This window comes from Pristiophorus japonicus, chromosome 1, assembly GCF_044704955.1.
Source record: "Pristiophorus japonicus isolate sPriJap1 chromosome 1, sPriJap1.hap1, whole genome shotgun sequence".
NCBI lineage: Eukaryota > Metazoa > Chordata > Chondrichthyes > Pristiophoridae > Pristiophorus > Pristiophorus japonicus.
The window spans coordinates 311,905,421-311,930,471 of NC_091977.1; the positions used below are offsets into that span (position 1 = coordinate 311,905,421).

A 25,051-nucleotide genomic window follows, 5' to 3' on the forward strand; every position below is an offset into this window, starting at 1 on the left:
AGAATGAAAGTGCAGCTGTAACCTTCACGTCAACTGACAAAGCAGTCATCCTGATGCTTCTAGGTTGTAGATCTGCTTTTATGAACTCACTGTTCTTGGTTACAACTTCTTTGCGGAAACACAGCCTTCTCACACAGTCTGCATCAGTACGAATGCCTGTCTCAATATACCCAACATGGGTAAGGCCTCCTGCCCATCATCCTATGTGCTCTGCGGTTCCCTATGTGATGACGTTGAATCAATTGTCTCCTCCACAGCACCATCAAGTAGAAGGCTTGCACGAGGTATGGCATTGTCAATATTGCCCCCATGATTAAATTGTACCTTTGCAAGAAGCTCAAAACAGTAGGAAAAGCTTCTTTGTTGTCTCTCTCCCTAAGGTCGACACCCTAGTAAGGACCACACCGAGGTCTGAGCATAGGCAATAGGCTTGCTTAGATCGGAAAACACACCCTACCTTCCCCCCTGACCCCACCGCCCCCTCCCTCCCCCCCCCCTCCCCCCCCCCGTGGGCTACATTTCATGCTGCTTGCTACATAGTGTAAGGCTTCTCATGTCTTCATTTTGGCCCCCTATGATGCAAAAAAAAGATCCTGACCAACACATCCACCACAGACCCAATCCACGTCCGGACCGGGGTCAAGCAGGGCTGCGTCATCGCGCCAGCCCTCTTCTCGTTCTTCCTCGCCACAATACTCCATCTCACACTGAACAAACTCCCCACTGGAGTGGAACTAAACTATAGAACCAGTGGGAACCTCTTCAACCATCATCGCCTCCAGGCTAGATCCAAGACCGTCCCATCCTCTGTCATCGAACTACAGTATGTGGATGACAGCTGGGAGTCTCTAGCCAAAGACCGTCCTAAGTGGAGGAAGAGCATCCGGGAGGGCGCTGAGCAGCTCGAGTCTCGTCGCCGAGAGCATGCAGAAAGCAAGCGTAGGCAGCGGAAGGAGCATGCGGCAAACCAGACTTCCCACCTACCCTTTCCTTCAACCACTGTCTGTCCCACCTGTGACAGAGACTGTAATTCCTGTATTGGACTGTACAGTCACCTGAGAACTCACTTCAAGAGTGGAAGTCGATTTCGAGGGACTGCCTATGATATGACGCCCCCTATAACGCAAAAAAAACCTAACCTAAAAAATCATAACCGAGTTACGCTAGCGCACAATCTTCGGGGAAACGTGAATTTTTAAATTTAGGCCAAAAAAAGTGGCGGCGCAAAAAAAATGGCGCAATCACTGGGAAAAATTGAGCCCATTGTGTGAATCATGGTGTCGCACAGGTCCTGGTTAATCTACATACCCCCATCCCACCACCGCCACTACACCCACCCGCCCACCATTTTAAAGACATAAGTTATGCAGAAAATCAAAAAGAACCCATATTAAATGACAGCTTCTTAAGAGGTACAATTTAATAGGCAAGGCCATCTATAAAACTTTTACAACCTAGTTCTCTTCACACAGATGAGACTGGGAGATTACATCTTCAGTGTTCAGTGCCAAAGCACATGTTAATAAGATCACAACTTTTAATTAAGCAATATGTATAAGCAGATTCACATTAAACCGTGATTTGTGGGATAGTTCATTAGGCTGTGCTCCAGCCATCAGGCAAGTGCTCAATACCAATCAAGCAGCCAGAATATTAGTCAGTTTCAAGTATGCCCATTGAATAGATTATTGATATTTCCTCATGCCCGTGATTGGTAGCTTTGGGAGCCTTTTGTTTGTTCTGTGCTTGGCTCAGAGATGAAGAAGAAATTGTGTCAGTTACTTTTCCTGAAATGATTGATTTGGATTTCCCGTTGCTCCACACAAGGACTCTTCCACCCATTTTTAATCTATCACTGTATTTGTAATAATGAAGGTTTATTATTTTCCATACTTTAATGCTGGAATGTAAATGGGACAATTGTAACAGGAATTGCAGATTAAAAAGAAAGAGCTTGCATTGATATAGTGCTTTTCGTGGCCTCAGGACATCCGAAAGCACTTCACAGCCAATGAAGTACTTTTGAAATATAGTCACTGTTGTCATGTAGGAAATTACTAAAAGCATTGTAATTATTTCCTGAAATGAGCTCTCAAAATAAAACCAAGCTTCGTGAAGGATACAATTAACATTGTATTAATTGATTGCATTATACATTATTATCCAAATGCAGATTTTTTTCACACAACTATTCAAATATATCCGAGCTATAAAGGTTTCCTGAAATCTTCAACTAAGAAAGAAGCAGATTGAATTGACCAATGTCACCACACCAGGACTTGAGCACATTGAGGGAGTATTGAATCATTAAACGAAGACCCCATCTGTCTATTTTTCTTGTTCAGATGGGCAGTAATGATCTACAGCAATATTCGATGAGCAGAGAATCCTGGCCAACATTCCTCCCTCAACCTCAGCCAACACTGCCAAAAGGAGATTGTCTGGTAATTCATTACATTGCCATTTGTGGGATCTTTCTGTGCATGTAATGACCGCAATATTATCTTCATAACTGTTACTGCGCATCAAAAATGATTAATTGCAGGTGAGGCATTCTGAGTATCTCTGAGAAATGTGATGAGGTGTTACATAAGTACAAGTTGTTCTTACTTGGATCATGCCTGCTGGTTTGTCCAAAGATTTATGGGAACATTTTCTTGACACTCTCACACTATTAGTGGAGCCTCACATACAGCAAGCATTGGAAAATCACAGGAGCACACTCTGTGAGTTTCTGTCCATCAATTTCAAAGGATGGAAAATGATGGGAGGTATGCCTTCCTGGTGCTGTAGGGGTCTCAGAAAATGTTGCCTTATGGACTCGTGCTTATTTCATACATCTATTAGGTAATGCCATGTGACCTCAGTTAACCCAATACCATGAGTGCCAGAAGAGCTAAAAATTAATTCTAAATTATTCAAAATAATAAATTAATTCTCTCTAAATATTGCACAAACATGGTAAATTATTAGTTAAACTATTGGGAAGATGCCTGGAAAGTAAGCCAACTTCAAGACACAGGACTAATTTTCTAGTAATTCACCCTTCAGGCTCAAGAGGTTACATAATTGGAGCATTAAAAAGCCATTTCTTTTTCAGTAAATCCTACTTGTTTATCTGCTAAATTTTAAATGCAGAGGTGCAGTCGCAGAAATAATGTAACACAATAAATAAGTAATTTATGACTGCCTGCATTGTAGCAATGAACCAAGATTGAACCAATTTTTATTTTCCTAGAACGTGAGCAGACTTTTCTTGTAATTATTCTTATTTCCATACTTTCTATTGGGCTTCTTTGTAACAGAACACACCAAGGGGCTGATTTTCAGCAAGGCCTCCGCCTGCCCAAGTGCCGCCCAAAGTGCCGCCAATGGTCGCTGAGGTACCAGACGGTACTTTGGGCAGGATATTCAGGAAGAAGGTCCCTCGAAGGGCGGCGGGCGGCAAATGGAAGACATACGCTGCCAATCTGGGCGGCAGCGGGCGGGAGGTCGCATTCTTGGCGGCAGAGGTGCTTGCCGCCCAAGTGCCGCCAAGCATGGAGTCGGGCCCACGGAGGATCGAAGACCTGAAAAAAAAAACAACAGTAAAAAATAAAAAAAGAGTCCGAAGACCTTCAGGAGACCCCATGCAGGTGAGTCGCTGTTGAAAAAAAGTATTAAAATGTTCACTTACCTTTTTTTCAGGTTCTTCATACTCACCGTCGGGGACAGACCAGCCTCCAGCCAGCGGTCCACCCCCGTTCTACCGCCGAGTCCCGCCGACTCCCGCCCACAGGAATCTGGGAGCTCGACAGGCGGGAGGTCAGTTGCGCCACTCAGCCGTCCGCTGACGTCAGCGGGCAGTTCCCGGCGGCTCTTCCTTTCCGCCCACTCCAGGCCACCCCGAAAGTGGCACTGGGAGGATCTACAGAAGGAATGTCGGCGGGAGTGGGCAGCAGTCGGTGGCAGTGGGCGGTGAAGTGCTGGAAATCGGCCCCCAAGACTAGGATGGAGTCAGTCGAATGGTTACTTTAAACACATCAACAACTAACTTTGCTTTCTTTGGTTCTTTCTTTTCCTTTCTCTTTGGTTTGAGTCCTTCTTGTTGTAGGTAAAGCGCTTTGAAACGTCCGGTGGTCGTGAAAGGTGCGCTTTAAATGTAAGTCTTTTTGATTTTAAGTTGAGAGGAAAGTAGCACAAACCCCATAGATTAGTGTGTTTTACTGTTTTTCTACACCTCGCACTCAACCTTTCCTCCAAATGTGGGAATGACGAACAAACTTTCATTTATATAGTGCCTTTTGTGACTTCAGGGCAGCCCAAAGTGCTTTACAACCAATGACGTACTTTCGAAGTGAAGTCACTGTTATAATGAAGGAAACGTAGCAGCCAATTTGCGCACAAGTAAGCTCCCACAAACAGCAATGAGATGATGACCAATTAATCTGTTTTTAGTGATGTTGGTTTGAGGGATAAATATTGGCCAGGACACCAAGGAGAACTTCAAAAAGTGTCATGGGATCTTTTACATCCACCTGAGAGGATAGACAGGGCTTCGGTTTAACATCTCATCTGAAAGATGGCACCTCTGACAGTGCAGCACTCCCTCAGTACTGCACTGGAGTGTCAGAAAGGATCATCGACTCAAGTTTCTGGAGTGGTGCTTGAACCCACAACCATCTAACTCAGAGGCAAGAGTGCTACCCACTGAACCACAGCTCAGTCATCTCCATCAACCAGCTGGTCTTCAATTCTCTGCCAGAGTACACATGGAAATAAATTAACAAATAAGCGCTGCTCGACCATATGCTCACAATACCAATGGGCAGTTTGGTCAAATCCGTGCTCATATTTGCTGCTTCAATGTGGAATCAATTTCACTTTAAGTAATTCAATTTGTAATGATACTCATCTCATCTTATGTATTCAGCTGAGTGAAACAGGAGCCTATTAGAACATGGGACATGACAAACTGAATTGATGTACAATCTTCGAAAATTATTTCAAAGTTTGAAAATTCTAAATAAAGTGTTCCAAACCAAATGGTAAAAAAATAGCTTCCCAGTACATTACCTTCTGAGTTGTTTGCAAACAGATTGACATAACCCTGTTCATTCTAAATTACCCAGAGCTTTGGTTTCCTTGAAATGTGCATGATGTATGTTCTAGTTGTGATTAGCATGAACATACTTATTCAAGTGTTTACATCAAATAACTCACAGCTTGATATAATAGTCAGAGAAAATTACAAAGGTGAACAAAATGTTTCCTAAGATAAATCCAGATGTTCACAAGTGATTTTCAATTCTCTTCCTTGAGGTCTTCAGGCTTTAAGGTATCACAGCATTGTATCTGGAAAAGATAAAAGACATTCACAACTCTGAATAAATAAATGGCAAAATACAAAGAATGGCACTAGCTCTTCCAACAAATACCAAAATATTTAACATTTTCCTGTAAATTATGTAAAACAATGGACTCGGCAGGGTTTCTGCCATTGTTTGCCACAGCTTTGAAACAGCGCCTTTAGAAACATAGAAACATAGAAAATAGGTGCAGGAGTAGGCCATTCGGCCCTTTGAGCCTGCACCACCATTCAATGAGTTCATGGCTGAACATGCAACTTCAGTACCCCATTCCTGCTTTCTCGCCATACTCCTTGATCCCCCGAGTAGTAAGGACTACATCTAACTCCTTTTTGAATATATTTAGTAAATTGACCTCAACAACTTTCTGTGGTAGAGAATTCCACAGGTTCACCACTCTCTGGGTGAAGAAGTTTCTCCTCATCTCGCTCCTAAATGGCTTATCCCTTATTCTTAGACTGTGACCCCTGGTTCTGGACTTCCCCAACATTGGGAACATTCTTCCTGCATCTAACCTGTCTAAACCCGTCAGAATTTTAAACGTTTCTATGAGATCCCCTCTCATTCTTCTGAACTCCAGTGAATACAAGCCCAGTTGATCCAGTCTTTCTTGATAAGTCAGTCCCGCCATCCCGGGAATCAGTCTGGTGAACCTTCGCTGCACTCCCTCAATAGCAAGAATGTCCTTCCTCAAGTTAGGAGACCAAAACTGTAAACAATACTCCAGGTGTGGCCTCACCAAGGCCCTGAACAACTGGAATAACACCTCCCTGCCCCTGTACTCAAATCCCCTCGCTATGAAGGCCAACATGCCATTTGCCTTCTTAATCGCCTGCTGTACCTGCATGCCAACCTTCAATGACTGATGTACCAAGACACCCAGGTCTCGTTGCACCTCCCCTTTTCCTAATCTGTCACCATTCAGATAATAGTCTGTCTCTCTGTTTTTACAACCAAAGTGGATAACCTCACATTTATCCACATTATACTTCATCTACCATGCATTTTCCCACTCACCTAACCTATCCAAGTCACTCTGCAGCCTCATAGCATCCCCCTCGCAGCTCATACTGCCACCCAACTTAGTGTCATCCGCAAATTTGGAGATACTACATTTAATCCCCTCGTCTAAATCATTAATGTACAATGTAAACAGCTGGGGCCCCAACACAGAACCTTATGGTACCCCACTAGTCACTGCCTGCCATTCTGAAAAGTACCCATTTACTCCTACTCTTTGCTTCCTGTCTGTCAACCAGTTCTCAATCCATGTCAGCACACTACCCCCAATCCCATGTGCTTTAACTTTGCGCATTAATCTCTTGTGTGGGACCTTGTCGAAAGCCTTCTGAAAGTCCAAATACACCACATCAACTGGTTCTCCCTTATCCACCCGACTGGAAACATCCTCAAAAAATTCCAGAAGATTTGTCAAGCATGATTTCCCTTTCACAAATCCATGCTGACTTGGACCTATCATGTCACCTCTTTCCAAATGCGCTGCTATAACATCCTTAATAATTGATTCCATCATTTTACCCACTACCGATGTCAAGCTGACCGGTCTATAATTCCCTGTTTTCTCTCTCCCTCATTTTTTAAAAAAGTGGGGTTACATTGGCTACCCTCCACTCCATAGGAACTGAACCAGAGTCTATGGAATGTTGGAAAATGACTGTCAATGCATCCACTATTTCCAAGGCCACCTCCTTAAGTACTCTGGGATGCAGACCATCAGGCCCAGGGGATTTATCGGCCTTCAATCCCAACAATTTCCCCAACACAATTTCCCGACTAATAAGGATTTCCCTCAGTTCCTCCTTCTTAACTAGACCCTCTGACCCCTTTTATATCAGGAAGGTTGTTTGTGTCCTCCTTAGTGAATACCGAATCAAAGTAGAGTTTCCATGCATTGTTTGCTGAGCTATGGAAGATAATTGGGAGAACCCCTGTGAGAAATTCTACTGCTCTGGGGGTCCAGTCCATGGCACAGTCCTCAGCCTGGGCTATCATGATGGGCCTGAAAATTACCATCTCCATGTACTGGCGTCTGAAGGTCTGCTCAGCCTCTAATAGGTGAAGGGTATGGGAATTCCCAGCGTAGGAAGGGAGAAAGGGATAGGCCGAGTAATTACAGGCCTGTCAGCAAAGCCTCAGTGGTGGGAAAATTATTGGAAAAAAATCCTGAAAGGCAGGATAAATCTGCATTTGGAAAGGCAAGGATTAATTAGGGACAGTCAGCACGGATTTGTTCAGGGAAGATTGTGTTTGACCAACCTGATTGAATTTTTTGAGGAGGTAACCAAGAAGGTTGATGAGGATAGTGCGTACGATGTAGTACATATGGACTTTAGCAAAGCTTTTGATAAGGTCCCACATGGTAGACTGGTCATGAAGGTTAAAGGCCATGAGATCCAGGGCAAAGTGGCTAGTTGGATCCACAATTAGCTTAGAGGTAGGAAGCATAGGGTAATGATTGATGGATGTTTTAGTGACTGGAAAGATGTTTCCCGTGAGGTTCCACAAGGCTCAGTACTGGGTCCTTTGCTTTTTGTGGTATACATCAATGATTTAGATTTGAATATAGGGAGCATGATTAAGAAGTTTGCAGATTACACTAAAATTGGCTGTGTAGTTGATAATGAAGAGGAAAGTCATGGGCTGCAGGAGGACATCAATCTACTGGTCAGGTGGGCAGAGCAGTGGCAAATGGAATTGAATTTGGAGAAGTGTGAGGTAATGCACTTTGGATGGGCGAATAAGGAAAGGGTATATACATTAAGCAGGCGGCCACTTAAAAGTGTAGATGAACAAAGGCACCTTGGAGTGCTTGTCCACAGAACTCTTTTTTGGGAGAAAATTAAAACGTGGAATCATTAAATCGTGTCCCCCCGATCTGGGGGGCGCACCAACATTTCCAAGGCCCTTTTTTTTGGTGTTTTTTTTGGGGTTTTTTTTGTTTTTTTGTAAAGTTTTTTTTTTGGGCACTAAAATCATATATTTTTCCTCCAAGTGCCCCCTATAAAAGGGGAGGGGGACACTAAAAACACCGGCAATTAAAACAAATTAAACTTTAAAACATAAAATCAAATTAAAATTTGGTTGCCGGGTGTGATGATGCACTCCAGTCCCTCCGGTGCCCACCTCTCGCTGAAGGCCGCGAGCATACCGGTGGACACCGCGTGCTCCATCTCCAAGGATACCCTGGCACGGATGTACGCGCGGAAGAGAGGCAGGCAGTCAGTTTGAACGACCCCCTCGACCGCCCGCTGCCTGGACCGGCTGATGGCACCCTTGGCCGTGCCCAGGAGCAGTCCTGCGAGGAGGCCCTCGGACCTACCCGCTCCCCTCTGCACAGGGTGCCCAAAGATCAGGAGTGTGGGACTGAAGTGCAGCCAGAATTTCAGGAGCAGCCCCTTTAAATAATAAAACAGGGGCTGCAACCTCGTGCATTCAATAAAAACATGGAACACGGACTCTTCCAGATCGCAGAAATTGCAGGCGGCCTGGGAGCCCGTGAACCGGCTTAAAAATTTATTGCACGGCACTGCTCCGTGCACCACCCTCCAGGCCAAGTCCCTGATAAATACTGGGAGGACTCCCGCGTAGAGTGCCCTCCATCGGGGACCCCCGCCTCCTCTGGACGGCAGGATGGTACGCCATGGCGTGTCCGGACGGCTGGCGAGGATGGCAAAGTTGAGAGTGTGCAGGAGCAGCCCATACAGGAAACCCCTCCGCGCGGAACTGAAAGGCACGGAGGGGATTTCCTCGAGGCGGCTCAAGTTGTGAGGCGCCGGCTCCCGAGGGAGGTTCCGGGGTTTGGCTCCGATGAGGAATTCCGTCCGGCTGGGGGTCAGTTCGGACAGGATCTCCCCACGTGCTTGAGCCTCCTTGATGCACCTAACAGAGTCAGGGCCCAGAGCTGTTTTTAGCGACTCGATGGCATCGGCCGCGCGGCGGACGTTGGCGGAATTTAGGCGCCGAGCCAGCGTGTCTGGCGCCATCCAGCCCGCTCCTCCGCCATCGAGCAGGTCCCTGACCCTGGTCACCTCACCAGCCACAGCCCTCTCGTCCGACCGCCACCTAAAACCTCGGTCGTGGAGGTACGGATTCCCGAGCAGCGGCTCCTGCAGGACAGCCGCCACTCCAGCCGGTGGAGAGCTGCGCTTGGTGGAGACTTTGTTCCAGACCCTGGTGAGTTCCTTGTAAAAGACAGGCAGCTCATGGACGGCGGTCCTGACGCCCCCCAAGCTCACAAACAGGAGCTGCGTGTCGTAGTTGAGGCCGTGCTGCTGGCGGAAGAAATACGTCGCCAGAGCACGCCACCTAGGAGGGGGCTCGACGTAAAGGTATCTCTGCAGGGTCTGAAGACGGAAAGTCGCGAGCTGGGTGCTGACGCACACCAACGACTGACCGCCCTCCCCAAGCAGGAGACTCAAGACCACGGCAGAGACCCAGTGCTTCCTGTTGTTCCAGAAGAAGTCCACCAGCTTCTTCTGTATCTTGGTGACAAACGCAGGGGGAGGGGTCAAAGTGACCAGCCGGTACCACAACTTGGCGGCCACCAGCTGGTTTATGACTAGCGCTCGACCACTGTAGGACAACACTCGGAGCAGTCCTGTCCAGCGCCCTAGGCGAGCGGTGACCTTGGCCTCCAGCTCCTGCCAGTTCGCCGGCCAGGCTTCATCGTCGGGGCTAAGATAGACTCCCAGATAGAGGAGATGGGTCGTGCTCCAGGCAAAAGGCCTGAGCTCCTCCGGCAGGGAGTCCACCCGCCACTGACCCACCAGGAGTCCGGAACATTTCTCCCAGTTGATCCTGGAAGAGGATGCGGCCGAGTAAATCTCCTGGCACTCACGCATCCTCCGCAGGTCAGCGGGATCCTCTACCGCGAGGAGCACGTCATCGGCGTAAGCCGAGAGGACGACCTCCACGCCCGGCCCTTGCAGAGCCAGTCCCGTCAACCTCGTCCGCAGGAGGCGCAGGAAAGGCTCCACGCAGATGGCATATAACTGGCCGGACATGGGGCATCCCTGGCGCACCCCTCTCCCAAAGCGAAGGGGCGCCGTCAAGGACCCGTTAACCTTTATCAGACACTCCACGGCGGCGTACAAAATTCGGATCCGGGCGACGAAATGCGTCCCGAACCCGAAAGCGTGCAGAGTCCCGAACAGGTAGTCATGATCCACCCTGTCGAACGCCTTCTCTTGGTCGAGAGATAGGAAGGCGACCGACAGACCAGCCTCCTGGGAATGATGGATGAGGTCCCGGACCAGATGGATGTTATCGTGGATTGTCCGGCCCGGGACCGTGTAGGACTGGTCGGGGTGGATCATGTGGTCCAGCATGGCGCCAAGGCGAGCAGACATCGCCCTGGCGAAGATTTTGTAGTCCGTGCTGAGGAGGGAGACCGGGCGCCAGTTCTTAAGGAGGCGGAGATCGCCCTTCTTAGGCAGCAGGACGATGACTGCCCTGCGCCAAGAGAGGGGCATCTCCCCGGTCGCCAGACTTTCCCCCAGGACGGCCCAGAACGCCCTGTGGAACTCCACGGTCAGCCCGTCCAGCCCCGGGGATTTTCCCCTCGAGAGCCGGTCGAGGGCACCGGTCAGCTCCGCCACGCTTAGCGGAGCTTCCAGATTTTCGGCGCCCTCCGGGCTGACCTTCGGCAGGTCCTCCCACAAAACTCTACGCGCTTTCTCGCTGGACGGCTCTGGAGAGAACAGAGCCCCGTAATATTCACGGGCCCTGTTGTTGACGCCCTCCGGATCCGAGACGAGAGAGCCGTCGTCGGCCAGCAGCGTCAAGAGCTGCTTACGGACACTCTGTCTTTTTTCCAGCGAGTAGAAGAAGGGGGAGCCGCGGTCCAGATCCCGCAGGAACCGGATCCGCGACCTCACGAACACGCCTCGGGACCCAACGAGCTGCAGGTCCTTCAGCGCGGCCTTCTTCGCTTCGTACACCATCCGCAGGGCCGGGTCCTCGACGACTTGACCGAGACGGGACTCCAGGTCGAGCACCTCTTTTTCTAGGCGCCCGACCCTGGCCACCGGCCTCTTGGTCGACCCCCTCGCGTACTCTTGACAGAAGACGCGGACGTGAGCCTTGCCCACGTCCCACCATAGCCTCAAGGAGGGGAATCCCCCCTGCTTCCTTCTCCAGTCGGCCCAGAAACGACGGAACGAGTCCTGGAACCGCACGTCCTCCAGCAGCTGGTTGTTAAAATGCCAGTACGCGGACCCCGTCCTCGAGCGGAGCGAGCACCGCCCACACCAGGTGGTGGTCCGAACACGGCACCGGTCGCATGGAGGCCGCCGGGACGCAGGAAACGTACGCCCGAGACACGTAAAGGCGGTCGACTCTGGACCATCCTACTCCAGGCCTCACCCAAGTAAAGGCGCTGGAGTCGGGGTGGAGATTTCGCCAGACGTCCACCAAGTCGAAGGACCCGACCAGGTCCCTCAACTTCTCGATCGCCGTCATGCTCTGCGGGGCACCGGAGCGGTCCCTCGCCTCGAGAGTGCAGTTAAAATCCCCCCCGAGGACAATGCAGTCGCCGACGTCGACGGAGCCAAGAAGAGCAGACACTTCTTCGAAGAAGCGCGTTTGCTGCGGTCCGGGCTGAGGGGCGTACACGTTCACGAGATGGAGCGGCACGTCCCCCAGGCGAACCGTGACGTGCAGCAAGCGGCCTGGCACGGGCTCCTTGACCCCCAAGATCTCCGGCTGAAAATGCGGGGCCAGCAAGATGGCCAACCCACAAGAAGTGACGGTGAGGTGGCTCATGCGGACCTCTCCTTGCCATTCCAGGAGCCACGTGGCTTCGTCTCCCGGAACGGTATGGGTTTCTTGCAGGAAGCACACCGCATATTTCCCCTCCCGCAGGAGCGAAAAATTGTTAAATCTACGGTGTGCCTCTCTGCCGCCGTTGATGTTGAGGCTGGCTATGGTTATCTCCATGACAAAAGCATAGTGCAACCTCTACCTAACCTATTGTGGGGGGTGGAGTGGAGTCGTTTGTTGACCTCCACTCCTTCAGCAGCCCAGCGAGGAACTTTTTGAGCCGGCGCAGCTCAAGGCCTTGCGCCTTTGATAAGGGCCCGCCCGCGGCCATGGTTTTAGCGGCAACGCGGACGGAAGCGATGAGCAGCCCCGGCTCGGACCATCTTTCCCGGGCCAGATGGGTTCGGTTGCGGCGACCCTGACTCTGGACCAAAAAGTCCCGGAGTTCCTCTACGGGAATGAGGGGGAACTCAGCGGCGGGCACGAGGAGATCCACCGCCTCACTGGCGATGGACTCGAGATCTTCACCCGCGTCCTCCACCGAGTCCCCGTCCCCCTCCGGGAGGTCGCCGCTAGCAGCCGGCCCGTCGACCGCACGAGGTACGGCAAACGGCCCGGCCGCTCCATCCAGCCCTGGCTCTGCCCCGATCCCACCCCCAGGATCGTCGGCAGAGGAGTCCCCACTGGGCTCTTTTAAAAGCGGTGCTGGGTCAGGAAGTGACAGCGGAAGGGGTTCCTCCTCCGCCCCAGGAACCGGGGAACACGGAGAGACCTGGCCAAAGTAATGTTCCAGGTCCTCCAAGTACCCCAGCTCCAAAGTAGGGGGCTAGGGTTGTTGTTCTTCCCCCTCCCCGCCGCCACCCCCCGGCCCAGCGTGTACAGATTCATTAAAATTGTTAATACTGTGTATTTCTGCCGAGTCGAGCAAGTCCCGGGGGAAGTTGGATATTGGCTGGGCGGGCTCAGGTTCGGCCTTTTCGGCCCCGCCCGCCTCAGTCCCCGGGACGCTCGACCCGGCGGCATCGTATTCCTCCGCTGGCCCCACGCCCCCCACGACAGGCAGATCCTCCACGCCATCCCCGGGAGGCAGAGGCTGGGCAGCCTCGACTGCCCCACCCTCCCCGGGGACAGATTCCTCTTGCCTACGGTGCAGTTTGGGGGCGCTGGTGGGGGACGCGGGACACGCGGCGGGCACCGACTCCTCCGAGGAGGGATGTTGTTCCCCCTCCGCCTCATTGGAGCGGCGCCTCCTTTTGTTCCTGGGGGTGCGCGGAGGCAGGGAGACCTCCATGTCTGCCGAGGCCTCCCGCTCCGCCCCCCCCTTTTTCTTATCTTGCCCGCACCCGAGCCCCTCTGCGGTATTGGTCAAGGGCTCGGGCACGGGCTCAGGGCACCCCGCGCTCACTGATGACTGGGTTGGGCTGAGCGTGGTGTTCAAACTTTCTGGCGAAATGAGAGGACCCGCCTCGAGATGTTTCGCCTTCCTCCGCGCCTTCTTTGCGATCGGACGCTCTCCCTCCCCCCCGCCAGAGGCCGTGAAAACAAAGGCCCCCGACGATGCCCGCGCACCCACAGCTCCCGGCACGCGGACGCTACTAGGGGGAGGGGTGGCGGCGGCGCCAGCCTTGGCCGCCCTCGGTGGTTTGGCAGCCTTGGAGGCGGGGCAGTTCTTGCGAACGTGCCCCACCTCCCTACAGGCATGGCACCGCACGCCGTCCGATGTCCAGGAGACGCAGTAGGCAGTCCCCTCGTGCACCACGTTAAAAGAGAGGGGGTGGGAAAGAGGGAAGTTGTGAGGGCAGGTCTCCCCTCACAGCGATGGGTGGGTGTTTTTCTGGGGCGCACTCCCTAGATGATGGAAAACAAAGCAAGGCACAGTCTTATGGAATGATCTTCGGGTGGGAGGAGAAGATGTCTTCACCTGGGACAGCTGGAGCCACTCAGGCGCACACTCCCAACGATGTTTAATAGGGTGATTAGTAAATCTTCAGCCAGGTAGCTCCAGCTATCCCAGGCTAGTCAATGGGGGAGGGGTGCTTCAGTGGTGTGTGGGGCCTAGCTGTAAGCAAGACCCCCACACACACACCCCCCCACGATGTTCCGGGCCTCGAAGAAAATCTTCTTTTCTCCCCCCACCAATAAAACAATGTCTTTTGGGGAATGCACCAACACCCACCGGTAGAATGTTGTAGAATCTCCCTCCTTCCACACAGGTTGTTGCTCTTTTCCCCCTCTCTCCAACTCTTTGTAGAAATAAATAAAGTTGTTGAATTTTTCAGCTCTCCTCCTCTCCCTCTGGATGTTGAACTGCAGTAAGCCAGCCCCCTCCTCCTCTTCCTGGGCTGGTCTCAGGGCTCACTCCAGGCCTTCCAGACAGGAGCAAAAGCAGGGAGTTCCTTCTCTCACAACAGCAGAGCTCCAACTGAATAGGCCACGCCTCCAAAGCTCCACCATTGGTCCACAGATCCCCTGAAAGTAGCAGGCCAGGTGGGTAATGTGGTTAAGAAGGCATAAGGAATGCTTGCCTTTATTGGCCGAGGCATAGAACACAAGAGCAGGAAGGTTATGCTTAAATTGTATAATACTCTGCAGCCACAGTTGGAGTACTGCGTGCAGTTCTGGTTGCCGTATTATAGGAAGGACGTGATTTCACTAGAGAGGGTGCAGAGGAGATTTACTAGGATACTGCCTGGAATAGAGAATCTTAGTTATGAGGACAGATTGGATAGGCTGAGTTTGTTCTCATTGGGACAGAGGAGTTTGAGAGGAGACCTCATTGAGGTGTATAACATTTTGAGGAGCCTGGATATAGTGGATAGCAAGGGCCTATTTCCCTTTGTGAAGGGGTCAATTATGAGAGGGCATAGTTTTAAGGTGGTTGGTAGAAGGTTCAGAGAGGATTTGAGGGGGGGCTTCTTCAAGCAGAGGGTTGTGGGGGTCTGGAACGCACTGCCTGGAAGGGTGGTGGATGCAGAAACTCTCACCATATTTAAAAGATGCTTGGATGGGTGCTTGAAATGCCATAACCTGCAGGGTTACGGACCTAGAGCTGGCAAGTGGGATTAGACTGGATAACGTCTTGTTGGCTGGTGCAGATACGATGGTAAGTACTGTAGGGAATCGAATACGGCCAAGGTGATTTCCTGGACTGGTTTTGATCGCCTGGATGGGTCAGAGAGGAATTTTCCCAGATTTTTTTCCCCAATTGGCCTGGGCTTTTATCTGGTTTTTGCCTCATCCAGGAGATCACATGGCTCCAGTTGGGGTGGAGTGTAGAATGTTTCGGTACATGGGATATTGCAGTTGTGAGGGGCGGACTGGTTGGGCCGGATGCTCTTTACCTTTCCGCCATTGTTCATTGTTCATAGGTTTATATGTAACCTTCAGGGCTGCTGACCAAGAGCCGTTTGGCTCTTTGTCAGCCGGCGCGGACACGATGGACCAAAATAGCCTCCTTCTGTGTTGTGGATTTCTATATTTCTATGTTTCTAAAGTCACCTTTTTCCTCCCAAGCACACTACAGCTACCGCAAGCCATCTCTCCAATTACTCATAAATTGAATCCCAAAATTTTATTTTCTGATAGAAATCTATCTAATTTGCATTTGAATGAATCAATACTAATTGCTTTCACTGTATCTCTAGGGCGATTGTTCGAACGCCTGGACGCCGCTGGGGGCCTGAACGCCTGGTCGGATGCTCACCTAGCTCGCCGGGCGTCGTTGAGGGTGGGAGATCGGGTGGAGCAGCTGGGACGGCGTCGGAGGAGGAGGTCATCTAGGGGGGAAGAGGGGGGCATTACACTGTCAACCGCGAGGGACTATGGAGCGTCCTCCTCCATTTCAGATGCCCCCAAAAGTTCATCACTATCCTTCGTTTGCTCCATGACGACATGCAGGCTGTGATCCTTACCAACGGATCCATTACAGACCCAATCCACGTCCGGACCGGGGTCAAACACGGCTGCGTCATCGCCCCAACCCTCTTCTTAATCTTCCTCGCTGCCATGCTCCACGTCACAGTAAACAAGCTTCCCGCTGGAGTGGAACAAATCTACAGAACCAGTGGGAACCTGTTCAGCCTTCGCCGTCTCCAGGCCAGGTCCAAGACCACCCAAACCTCTGTCGTCGAGCTACAGTATGCGGACGACGCCTGCGTCTGCACACATACAGAGGCTGAACTCCAGGACATAGTCGTCGTGTTTACTGAGGCGTACGAAAGCATGGACCTTACGCTAAACATCCGTAAGACAAAGGTCCTCCACCAGCCTGTCTTCGCCGCACAGCATTGCCCCCCAATGATCAAGATCCTTGGCATGGCCCTGGACAACGTGGACCATTTCCCATACCTCGGGAGCCTCTTATCAACAAGAGCAGACATTGACGACGAGAGTGTTTGAAGACCAGGCTCTCAAAACTATCACCAAGCTCATGGTCTATAGGGCTGTAGTAATACCTGCCCTCCTGTATGGCTCAGGGACATGGACCATGTACAGTCGACACCTCAGGTCGCTGGAGAAATACCACCAATGATGTCCCCGCAAGATCCTACAAATCCTCTGGGAGGACAGACACACCAACGTTAGCGTCCTCGATCAGGCCAGCATCCCCAGCATTGAAGCACTGACCACACTTGATCAGCTCCTCTGGGCAGGCCACATTGTTCGCATGCCTGACACAAGACTCCCAAAGCAAGTGCTCTACTCAGAACTCCTTCATGACAAACGAGCCAAAGGTGGGCAGAGGAAACGCTACAAGGACACATAAGAACATAAGAACATAAGAATTAGGAACAGGAGGAGGCCATCTAGCCCCTCGAGCCTGCTCCGCCATTCAACAAGATCATGGCTGATCTGGTCATGGACTCAGCTCCACTTACCTGCCCGCTCCCCATAACCCTTAATTCCCTTATTGGTTAAAAATCTATCTATCTGTGAGATACATTCAATGAGCTAGCCTCAACTGCTTCCTTGGGCAGAGAATTCTACAGATTCACAACCCTCTGGGAGAAGAAATTCCTTCTCAACTCGGTTTTAAATTGGCTCCCCCGTATTTTGAGGCTGTGCCCCCTAGTTCTAGTCTCCCCGACCAGTGGAAACAACCTCTCTGCCTCTATCTTGTCTATCCCTTTCATTATTTTAAATGTTTCTATAAGATCACCCCTCATCCTTCTGAACTCCAATGAGTAAAGACCCAGTCTACTCAATCTATCATCATAAGGTAACCCCCTCATCTCCGGAATCAGCCTAGTGAATCGTCTCTGTACCCCCTCCAAAGCTTCCTTAAGAAAGGTGACCAAAATTGCACGCAGTATTCCAGGTGCGGCCTCATCAATACCCTCAAAGCCTCCCTGATAAAGTGCAACATTCCCACTGACACCTGGGAGTACCTGGCCAAAGACCGCCCTAAGTGGAGGAAGTGCATCCGGGTGGGCGCTGAGCACCTTGAGTCTCATCACCGAGAGCATGCAGAAACCAAGCGCAGGTAGCGGAAAGAGCGTATGGCAAACCTGTCTCACACACCCTTTCCCTCAACAATTATCCCACCTGTGACAGAGACTGTGGTTCTCATATTGGACTGTTCAGTCACCTAAGGATTCATTTTAAGAGTGGAAGCAAGTCTTCCTTGATTCCAAGGGACTGCCTATGATGATGGTGAGGGCGATTGTTCCATAGATTGACCACTCACGCACTGAAATATGTTTCCACAGATTAATTTTGAATTTACCTCCCTTCAAGTGCAGGTCATGTCCTCTGGTTCTATTATTCTGGACAAGGTAACATAGCTTGTCATGTGCTGTTCTCCTTATTCCCACCGATCTTTCATTCTGACCAATTTCCTAAGAACATGATCAAGTCTAATGAACTGATCTTGCACTCCCAGTCAGGAGCTATGCTCAAAGGGAGCATGGTTCAAAGATAGCGCTACAACAGTACAGCACCAATTTCAACTCAGCCCACTTTAAAGACATGGAAGATGGGATGGGTCATAAGGTGGTGTGAGTTATCATAGAATGATACTGCATTTGGCCCATCATGTCTGTGCCAGCTCTCTGAAAGAACTATGCAATTAGTCCCACTCCCCTGTTCTTTTCCCATAGCCCAGTAAATTTTTCCATTCATAGGACTGGAAATTCCACAACCTTCCACCTGGTTTTTCGGCGGTATTTCGTCATTTTGGGCGGAAAATGGTGCAGTGGGAAATTCCCTGAAGTCTTGCGCCGGCGGTTTTGAAATACCGCTGGAGAGCGGACTGCTGGTGTGCAAGACTTGAAAAAGCGCTTTTGCATGATATTTGGCTCAGCAGCCACCTGTAGATAGGGTAAAAAAAAAACACTAAGGAAAAACCTGTTGGTTCTGCCCTTGGAACGGCATTAGGTATGAAACTCTGCAAAAAAGGTAAGTTAAATTTTTTATTTTTAAATTATTTTGCAGCGATTTGCTAGAAAAGGATCTTGTGAATGTTTTGTGATTTTTTTATATTTTGTTTTTTGGAAAAGAAAATTGTGTTTTCCCCCCTACCTAGGCCAAACTCACAGCAGTATCGGCCTCGGACAAAAGCTGCAGAAAATTTGCGGTTTGCTCCGTGAATCTTCGTGCAATGCCTATTTTTCCCGCCAGGCACTATTTTTCCTCTTTTTTCCCCAATGTTCAGCCTCAAAATCATAGTGGAGTCATAATGGGTTTTTTTCCACCAAAAAAAATGCTTTGACCCAAAACCAAATTTCTAGCCCTTGCAAATATATATCTAATTATTGTTGATTATTGAATCTGCTTCCACCACCCTTTCAGGCAGTGCATTCCAGATTGTAACAACATGCAGCTTTAAAAAAGTTCTCCTTGCCTCCTCTCAGGTTCTTTAGCCCATTAATTTAAATCAGTGTCCTCTGGTTATCGACCCTCCTGCCAGTGAAAACACCCCTCGTAATTTTGAACACCACTATTAAATTTCCCCTTAACCTTCTCTGCTCTAAGGAGAACAATCCCAGAGTTCAAGAAGGGTCTCAACACTGCCTCAAATCATCTTCCCTTTCCCCTATCTCAGTCCACTCACCTAAATCTAAATCAGTGCAATAATATTGTCATAAACACAGGATTATTCAGTGTGTGTACAAACACTTGTACTGAATCACATTTTTGAAATGTTGCATGCCTCTACTAAAAGTACAAAGTAGAAGCACACGCATTTTTTTAATAAGTTGTCTTTGATAATAAAACAGCTGTGACATTTATTTGTTTGTGCTGTTTACCGTGTTATCTATGGATTTTCCAGATCCTGAATATACTTTTAACTGCTGCACAGTACCCCTCTTCATTACAAAGGACCCATACCATCAATTGTACTTCATTAACCATTAATACATTTGTGAGTTTTTTTTAGAATTGGAATCCCACAATTTATTAGCCCAAAAGGAAGGATAAAACCATTAATCTTAATTGAATTAAGCTGCGCTAAGCATTTAAAACCCATTTGTTGGCAAATTAAAGTATTGCATTGATAAATTATATGTAAATAATTTAACTTCCTGAAGGTGGTTTAAATTTGTTTGGTTATAACCATGATAGAGTGCATGGTATAATCTAATCTCTTTTGGTTAGAGAAGTCCATTTGTATAGTTCATGCATGAGCTACTTTGTATTTTGCTGAGTGAAGTTGATTAGCGTCACATGGCATCCATTAACTTGTATAGGAGTAGAAAGAGGTAAAAGTATTATCAAGTGCCTTATCCTCGAATGAAAACTTCAAAGCACACACATTTCACTTACCAGCAGAAGGAGGACAACATTTAAAGCCTGTCATAACCCACACATCCTTAATGACTTAAGTGAGTACCTTATGGGCCCCAAGAAAATAATAGTAACATACACAGGTAAATTCACAGATTGCACACTCCCAGCTGGGTGCCACGTTTGATTAGAGCACGGGCTGGAGAATTGGTGCCACAGCATTGTGGTCTTGTCTGTGACCTAGCAGGCTCCCTGCTAGGAATTTGCCCTATAATCAAGCCAACAAAACCAGAAAGGATCTGAAATCCTTTAGCAAGCCTCCCAAAATTCTACAGCCCCGCAACACCTCCCGCCAAAAGGCCTTCCAGATTTACTAGTGAAAGTATTGACGAAGATAAATATTCAACCCAACCACATTTAATAAGATTTATTGGGCCTCAGCCAATCATTGATGCTAAGAAAGATCTTTATATAGCACCTTTCACAACCTCAGGACTTCCCAAAGCGCTTTACAGCCAATTAATAATTTTTTGAAGTGTAGTTGCTGTTGTAATGCAGGAAACATGACAGCCAATTTGTGCACAGCAAGCTCTCACAAACAGCAATGTGATAATAACCAGATAATTTTTTTTTAATGATGTTGGTTGAGGGCTAAATATTGGCCAGGACACCGGGGAGAACTCCACTTTGAAATAGTGCCGTGGGATCTTTTTCAAACGGCCCGAGAGAGCAGACGGGGCCTCAGTTTAATGTATCATCCAAAACACGGCACCTCCGACAGTGCAGCACTCCATCAGTACTGCAGTGGAGTGTTAGTTGAGATTTTGTGCTCGAGTTTCTAAATAAAGATAAACTGGCAAAAGTCTACAACAGCTTAACCTGACTCTGCCAAAATTCCATTTTAGAATCAGGAGATCCAAACTAGCCAAATTTTAGTTATGATTATTTATTAAAAATGAAAATTTAAACCATTCAATAGAGTGGTCAGTTTCGACAACCCTACTGCCAAGCTAATGGAGGCTCGAGTCAATGCACAAAGCAACAGCCCTGCTCTCACCTACCCCACCCCCTCAAGCTTTTCCTAATTAACATTAGACATCAATCGAAATTAATACAGCAACAACAACTTGCATTTATATTGTGCCTTTCACATAGTAAAAACATCCCAAGGTGCTTCACAGTAGTGTTATCAAATGTAATTTGACATCGAGCCACACAAGGAGATATTAGGAGAGGTGACCAATTGGTCAAAGAGGTAGGTTTTAAGGAGCATCTTAAACGAGGAGAGAGAGGTAGAGAGTTAAAGTTGTTTAGGAAGGGAATTCCAGAATTTAAAGCCTAGTCAGCTGAGGGCACGACCACTAGTGGTGGAGCGCTGAAAATTAGGGATGCGCATGAGGCTTGAATTGGAGGAGAGTTGCAATTCTAGGGTGGAAAAAAAAATCAAAATTCAAGTCAATATAATTCGTTGTTATTTAGGAAAGATACTCATCATTCCTCATGTTGGAAACTGTCAGTTGGTTGATTGGCGAGGTAGAGAAGTTAGCACTCTGTGTAGAGGGAAAGAGAATATGTTCATCTATTTTTAAATCTGTGAAAAACAAATCAGTTTTACTGATATTCAACGGTCCTGGCTTCGTGTGTATCTAGCTATGGCGAATCCCTACCAACAAGGCACAGCTTGAAATGTCCCAATTCTAATCTGGCTCTGTGTTAAACTGTTCAGTAATGAATGGATTTCCATTTCCAATGTTATAGGCAAGCACCATTAACATGCAAAGCAACACATTCGTGCTGCATTTTTTTTTTTACACAAGTTAAAGAGCCTGGTGAAAGAGGGAAAGGCATGCTGGCTGCAAAGAGGAGGCTGTTACTAACCCTGGGAAGCAGCTGCTAATCCCGCGCTTGCATTCAGAGGATTGAAGTGCCAGGCATTCACACTCGGGACTGCTTCACAGTCTAGAATTGACTTCCCAGTATGACCTTCATTCCAATATGAACGCAAGTGAGGAAATAGCAGTCACAAATGGTGTTTGGGGTTTAGCTGAAGGAAGTCACTGCAGAATGTGAATCATATTTTGAAGGGAACATGACAGGAAATCTGAGGCACTGCAAAAGAAATGACATGAAACCCAACATTGAACAAACACCCACATATAACAAGTATTATGTGTGGCAAACTAGTGTTAGTAATATGTTGGGTTGACTGTATACGAATACACCTGCTTGCCATACCCTTTCTGGTTAGAGTCTCTATGGGAGTACACTCAATTTTTCTGGCTCAATCTTCAACATTTGGCTGTTTCCTATGCAAACCACGGTGAGCATATTTACCAATCATCCATGATTTTCTTAGCAGTTGATGCCATGACATATTTACAAATACCTGCAAAGAATTATTTGTTAAGTGAATAGAAATGGAACATTCAGAATTTACAGTGCAGTACACAACAAGTCTATGCTGGTGTTTATGCTCCACATGAACCTCTTCACACTGTTCTGACAAAAAATCATCAACCTGAAACATTAACTCTGTTTCTATCTCCACAGATGCTGTCTGACCTGCTGAGTATTTCCAGCATTTTCAGTTTTTATTTCTCTTCATACCTTACTTCAATTCACTCTATTAAAATATCCCTCTATTTCTTTCTCCCCCATATACTTATCTAGTTTCCCTTTAAAATGCATCAATGCTATTCACCTCAACTACTCCATGTGATTGCAAGTTCCACATTCTAACCACTCTGAGTAAATACGTTTCTCCTGAAATCCCTATTGGATTTATTGGTGACTATCTTATAATTATGGCCCCTAGTTTTGTTTCCCTCTAAAATGTGGACACTGTGAATGGTGTATTCCTTTCTTTGCCCTGATTTTACATGCAGGCCATGTTTCCATCCCAATGTACTCAAGGACACATTGTCTATAAACTAACATCCACTGTGTCTGTAATCCACCCCAATTGATTGAAAGCACAATTGAAAGTGCGAAAGAAATTGTAAAACAGAGAATTTATTTTTACTAATGTTTCTCTGTGAACTACTGATCAATAAAAAAAAAGGATGCAGGTCATTCACTGATAAAGAATAGACCACACTGGATGGCACAAGTTCAAACTGGGCAAAGGCTGATGTTAGGGAATTCTTGTGGAATATAGTTCTGGGTAAGGTAGTGGAGGCAAAATTCTTCCAATCATTTAAGCAACCGTTTGATGCTGTGATGGGGGACTATAGGTTTTTTCTGCTGTTAGATAGCTAAGATAGCCAAATGGCCTTCCTCGTTTGTACATTTTCTTATGGTCCCCGGTCCAACAACACTGCGAGATCAAAATTCTCATCCTTATTTTCAAATCCCTCCATGGCCACACCCTCCTCTATCACTGTAACCTCCTCCAGCCTTACAATCCTCTGAGATCTCTGCACTCCTCCAATTCTGGCCTCTTGCGCATCCCTGGTTTTCATTGGTGGCCGTGCTATCAGCTGCCTTGGCCCTAAGCTCTGGAATTCCATCCCTAAATCTCTCTGCCTCTGCACCTCTCTCTCGTCCTACAAGTCGCTCCTTAAAACATACCTCTGTGTGCACCTGTCCTAATATCTTGTTATGTGGCTCGGTGTCAAATTTTGTCTGATAACACTCCTGTGAAGTGCCTTGGGACGTTTTTACTATGTTAAAGGCGCTATAAAGTATAAGTTATAAATATATCTGAGGGGTAAGTCCTTCAACATGGTTTAACTGTTGCCCCCATCCAACCCCACCCATTTTCCATCGGGTGGGGGAGGAGGGTTAAAAATCCCCCCTTCATTTCTAATTAAAGAACCTTATTAGTTCAAAGCTTGATTCATCAGTCTTTTTGCATGGAAACTATTTCTAACAGCACTGCCTCTAAATTCAAGAAAAGTTTAGGCCAGATCAAGAATTGGGCATCTTTAAATTCAGATCAGTGCTGTATAGATTAGTCCTAATGACCTGTCTGATATACCAAACAAGTTAGTGCTAGGGCCTAGGGGACACTACTGTAATTATCCTGCAAAATAACCCCGGCATTTTTGCTATGGTTGAGAACATGTTCTGTTGCTGGTAGCATAGGATTGGAGGCTTCAGGTTTCATCATTTAGATAATGAAAAAGAAAAGGGCGAGATAAATTTTTCATACTTCACGCTCCAAGTAAACTATAATTCATGGTATGTAGCATTGCCATTTAAATTTTAATCAAGAAATATTTGGTTTAAAGTAATCTTGCTCCCTTGTGCAGCATTTGCAATCTAAAAGGAAAGAAGCGCACACTTTCCTCTGCCTTTTATTTATGCGAAGATAAATGTTTTGACAGAAAAGATTAATAATGGCAAAGAGGGATTGCAATGGATTCTACATCGTTAGGCGCAGTTGTGTTTGCAGGGTTTAGCAATAACATACTTGCGCTTATATTATGCCTATTCATATTGATACATGTCAAGGAGCGTCACACTTTAATCATTTTTAGAGTGTAGTGACTGTTGTGCTGTAGGCAATAGACTTGTTTGGAACAACTGTCATCCAACATTGTAGAAGCTGTATGGATTCCAAATAGAAAGAATAGATAGGTCGATAAAGTGCTGCAGTTAGTGAGTTGGCAGAACACTATTGGGGTCACACTCGCCAATGTCCCCGAGGCTAACTAAGGAACTAAGGGATGGTATCAAATTGAAAACAAGGACATACAAAGTGGCCAAGACTAATGGGAGGGCAGAGGATTGGGAACATTTCATAGCAAGGGGATTTGAGTAAAGGAGCAGGGAAGTCTTGCTGCAGTTGTACAGGGCCTTGGTGAGGCCCCACCTGGAATATTGTGTTCAGTTTTGGTCTCCTGATCTGAGGAAGGACGTTCTTGCTATTGAGGGAGTGCAGCAAAGGTTCACCAGACTGATTCCAGGGATGGCATATGAGGAGAGACTGGATCAACTGGGCCTTTATTCACTGGAGTTTAGAAAGATGAGAGGGGATCTCATAGAAACATATAAGATTCTGACTGGACTAGACAGGCTAGATGTAGGAAGAATGTTCCCAATGTTGGGGAAGTCCAGAACCAGGGGACACAGTCTTAGGATAAGGGGCAGGCCGTTTAGGACTGAGATGAGGAGAAACTTCTTCACTCAGAGAGTTGTTAACCTGTGGAATTCCCTGCCGCAGAGAGTTGTTGATGCCAGTTCATTGGATATAT

General features: G+C 47.9%; 1 protein-coding gene across 1 annotated transcript in view; it reads right to left on the reverse strand.

Moving 5' to 3' along the window:
* Positions 1 to 3,629: 3,629 nt before the first annotated feature.
* ofcc1 (orofacial cleft 1 candidate 1) overlaps positions 3,630 to 25,051 on the reverse strand; it is a 322,692-nt gene continuing 301,270 nt past the window's right edge. Inside the window, exon 17 of the mRNA XM_070880295.1 lies at positions 3,630 to 5,334. Within this exon, the coding sequence (XP_070736396.1) occupies positions 5,313 to 5,334 (22 nt within the window). The 3' untranslated portion in view covers positions 3,630 to 5,312. The remainder of the gene's footprint in view (positions 5,335 to 25,051) is intronic.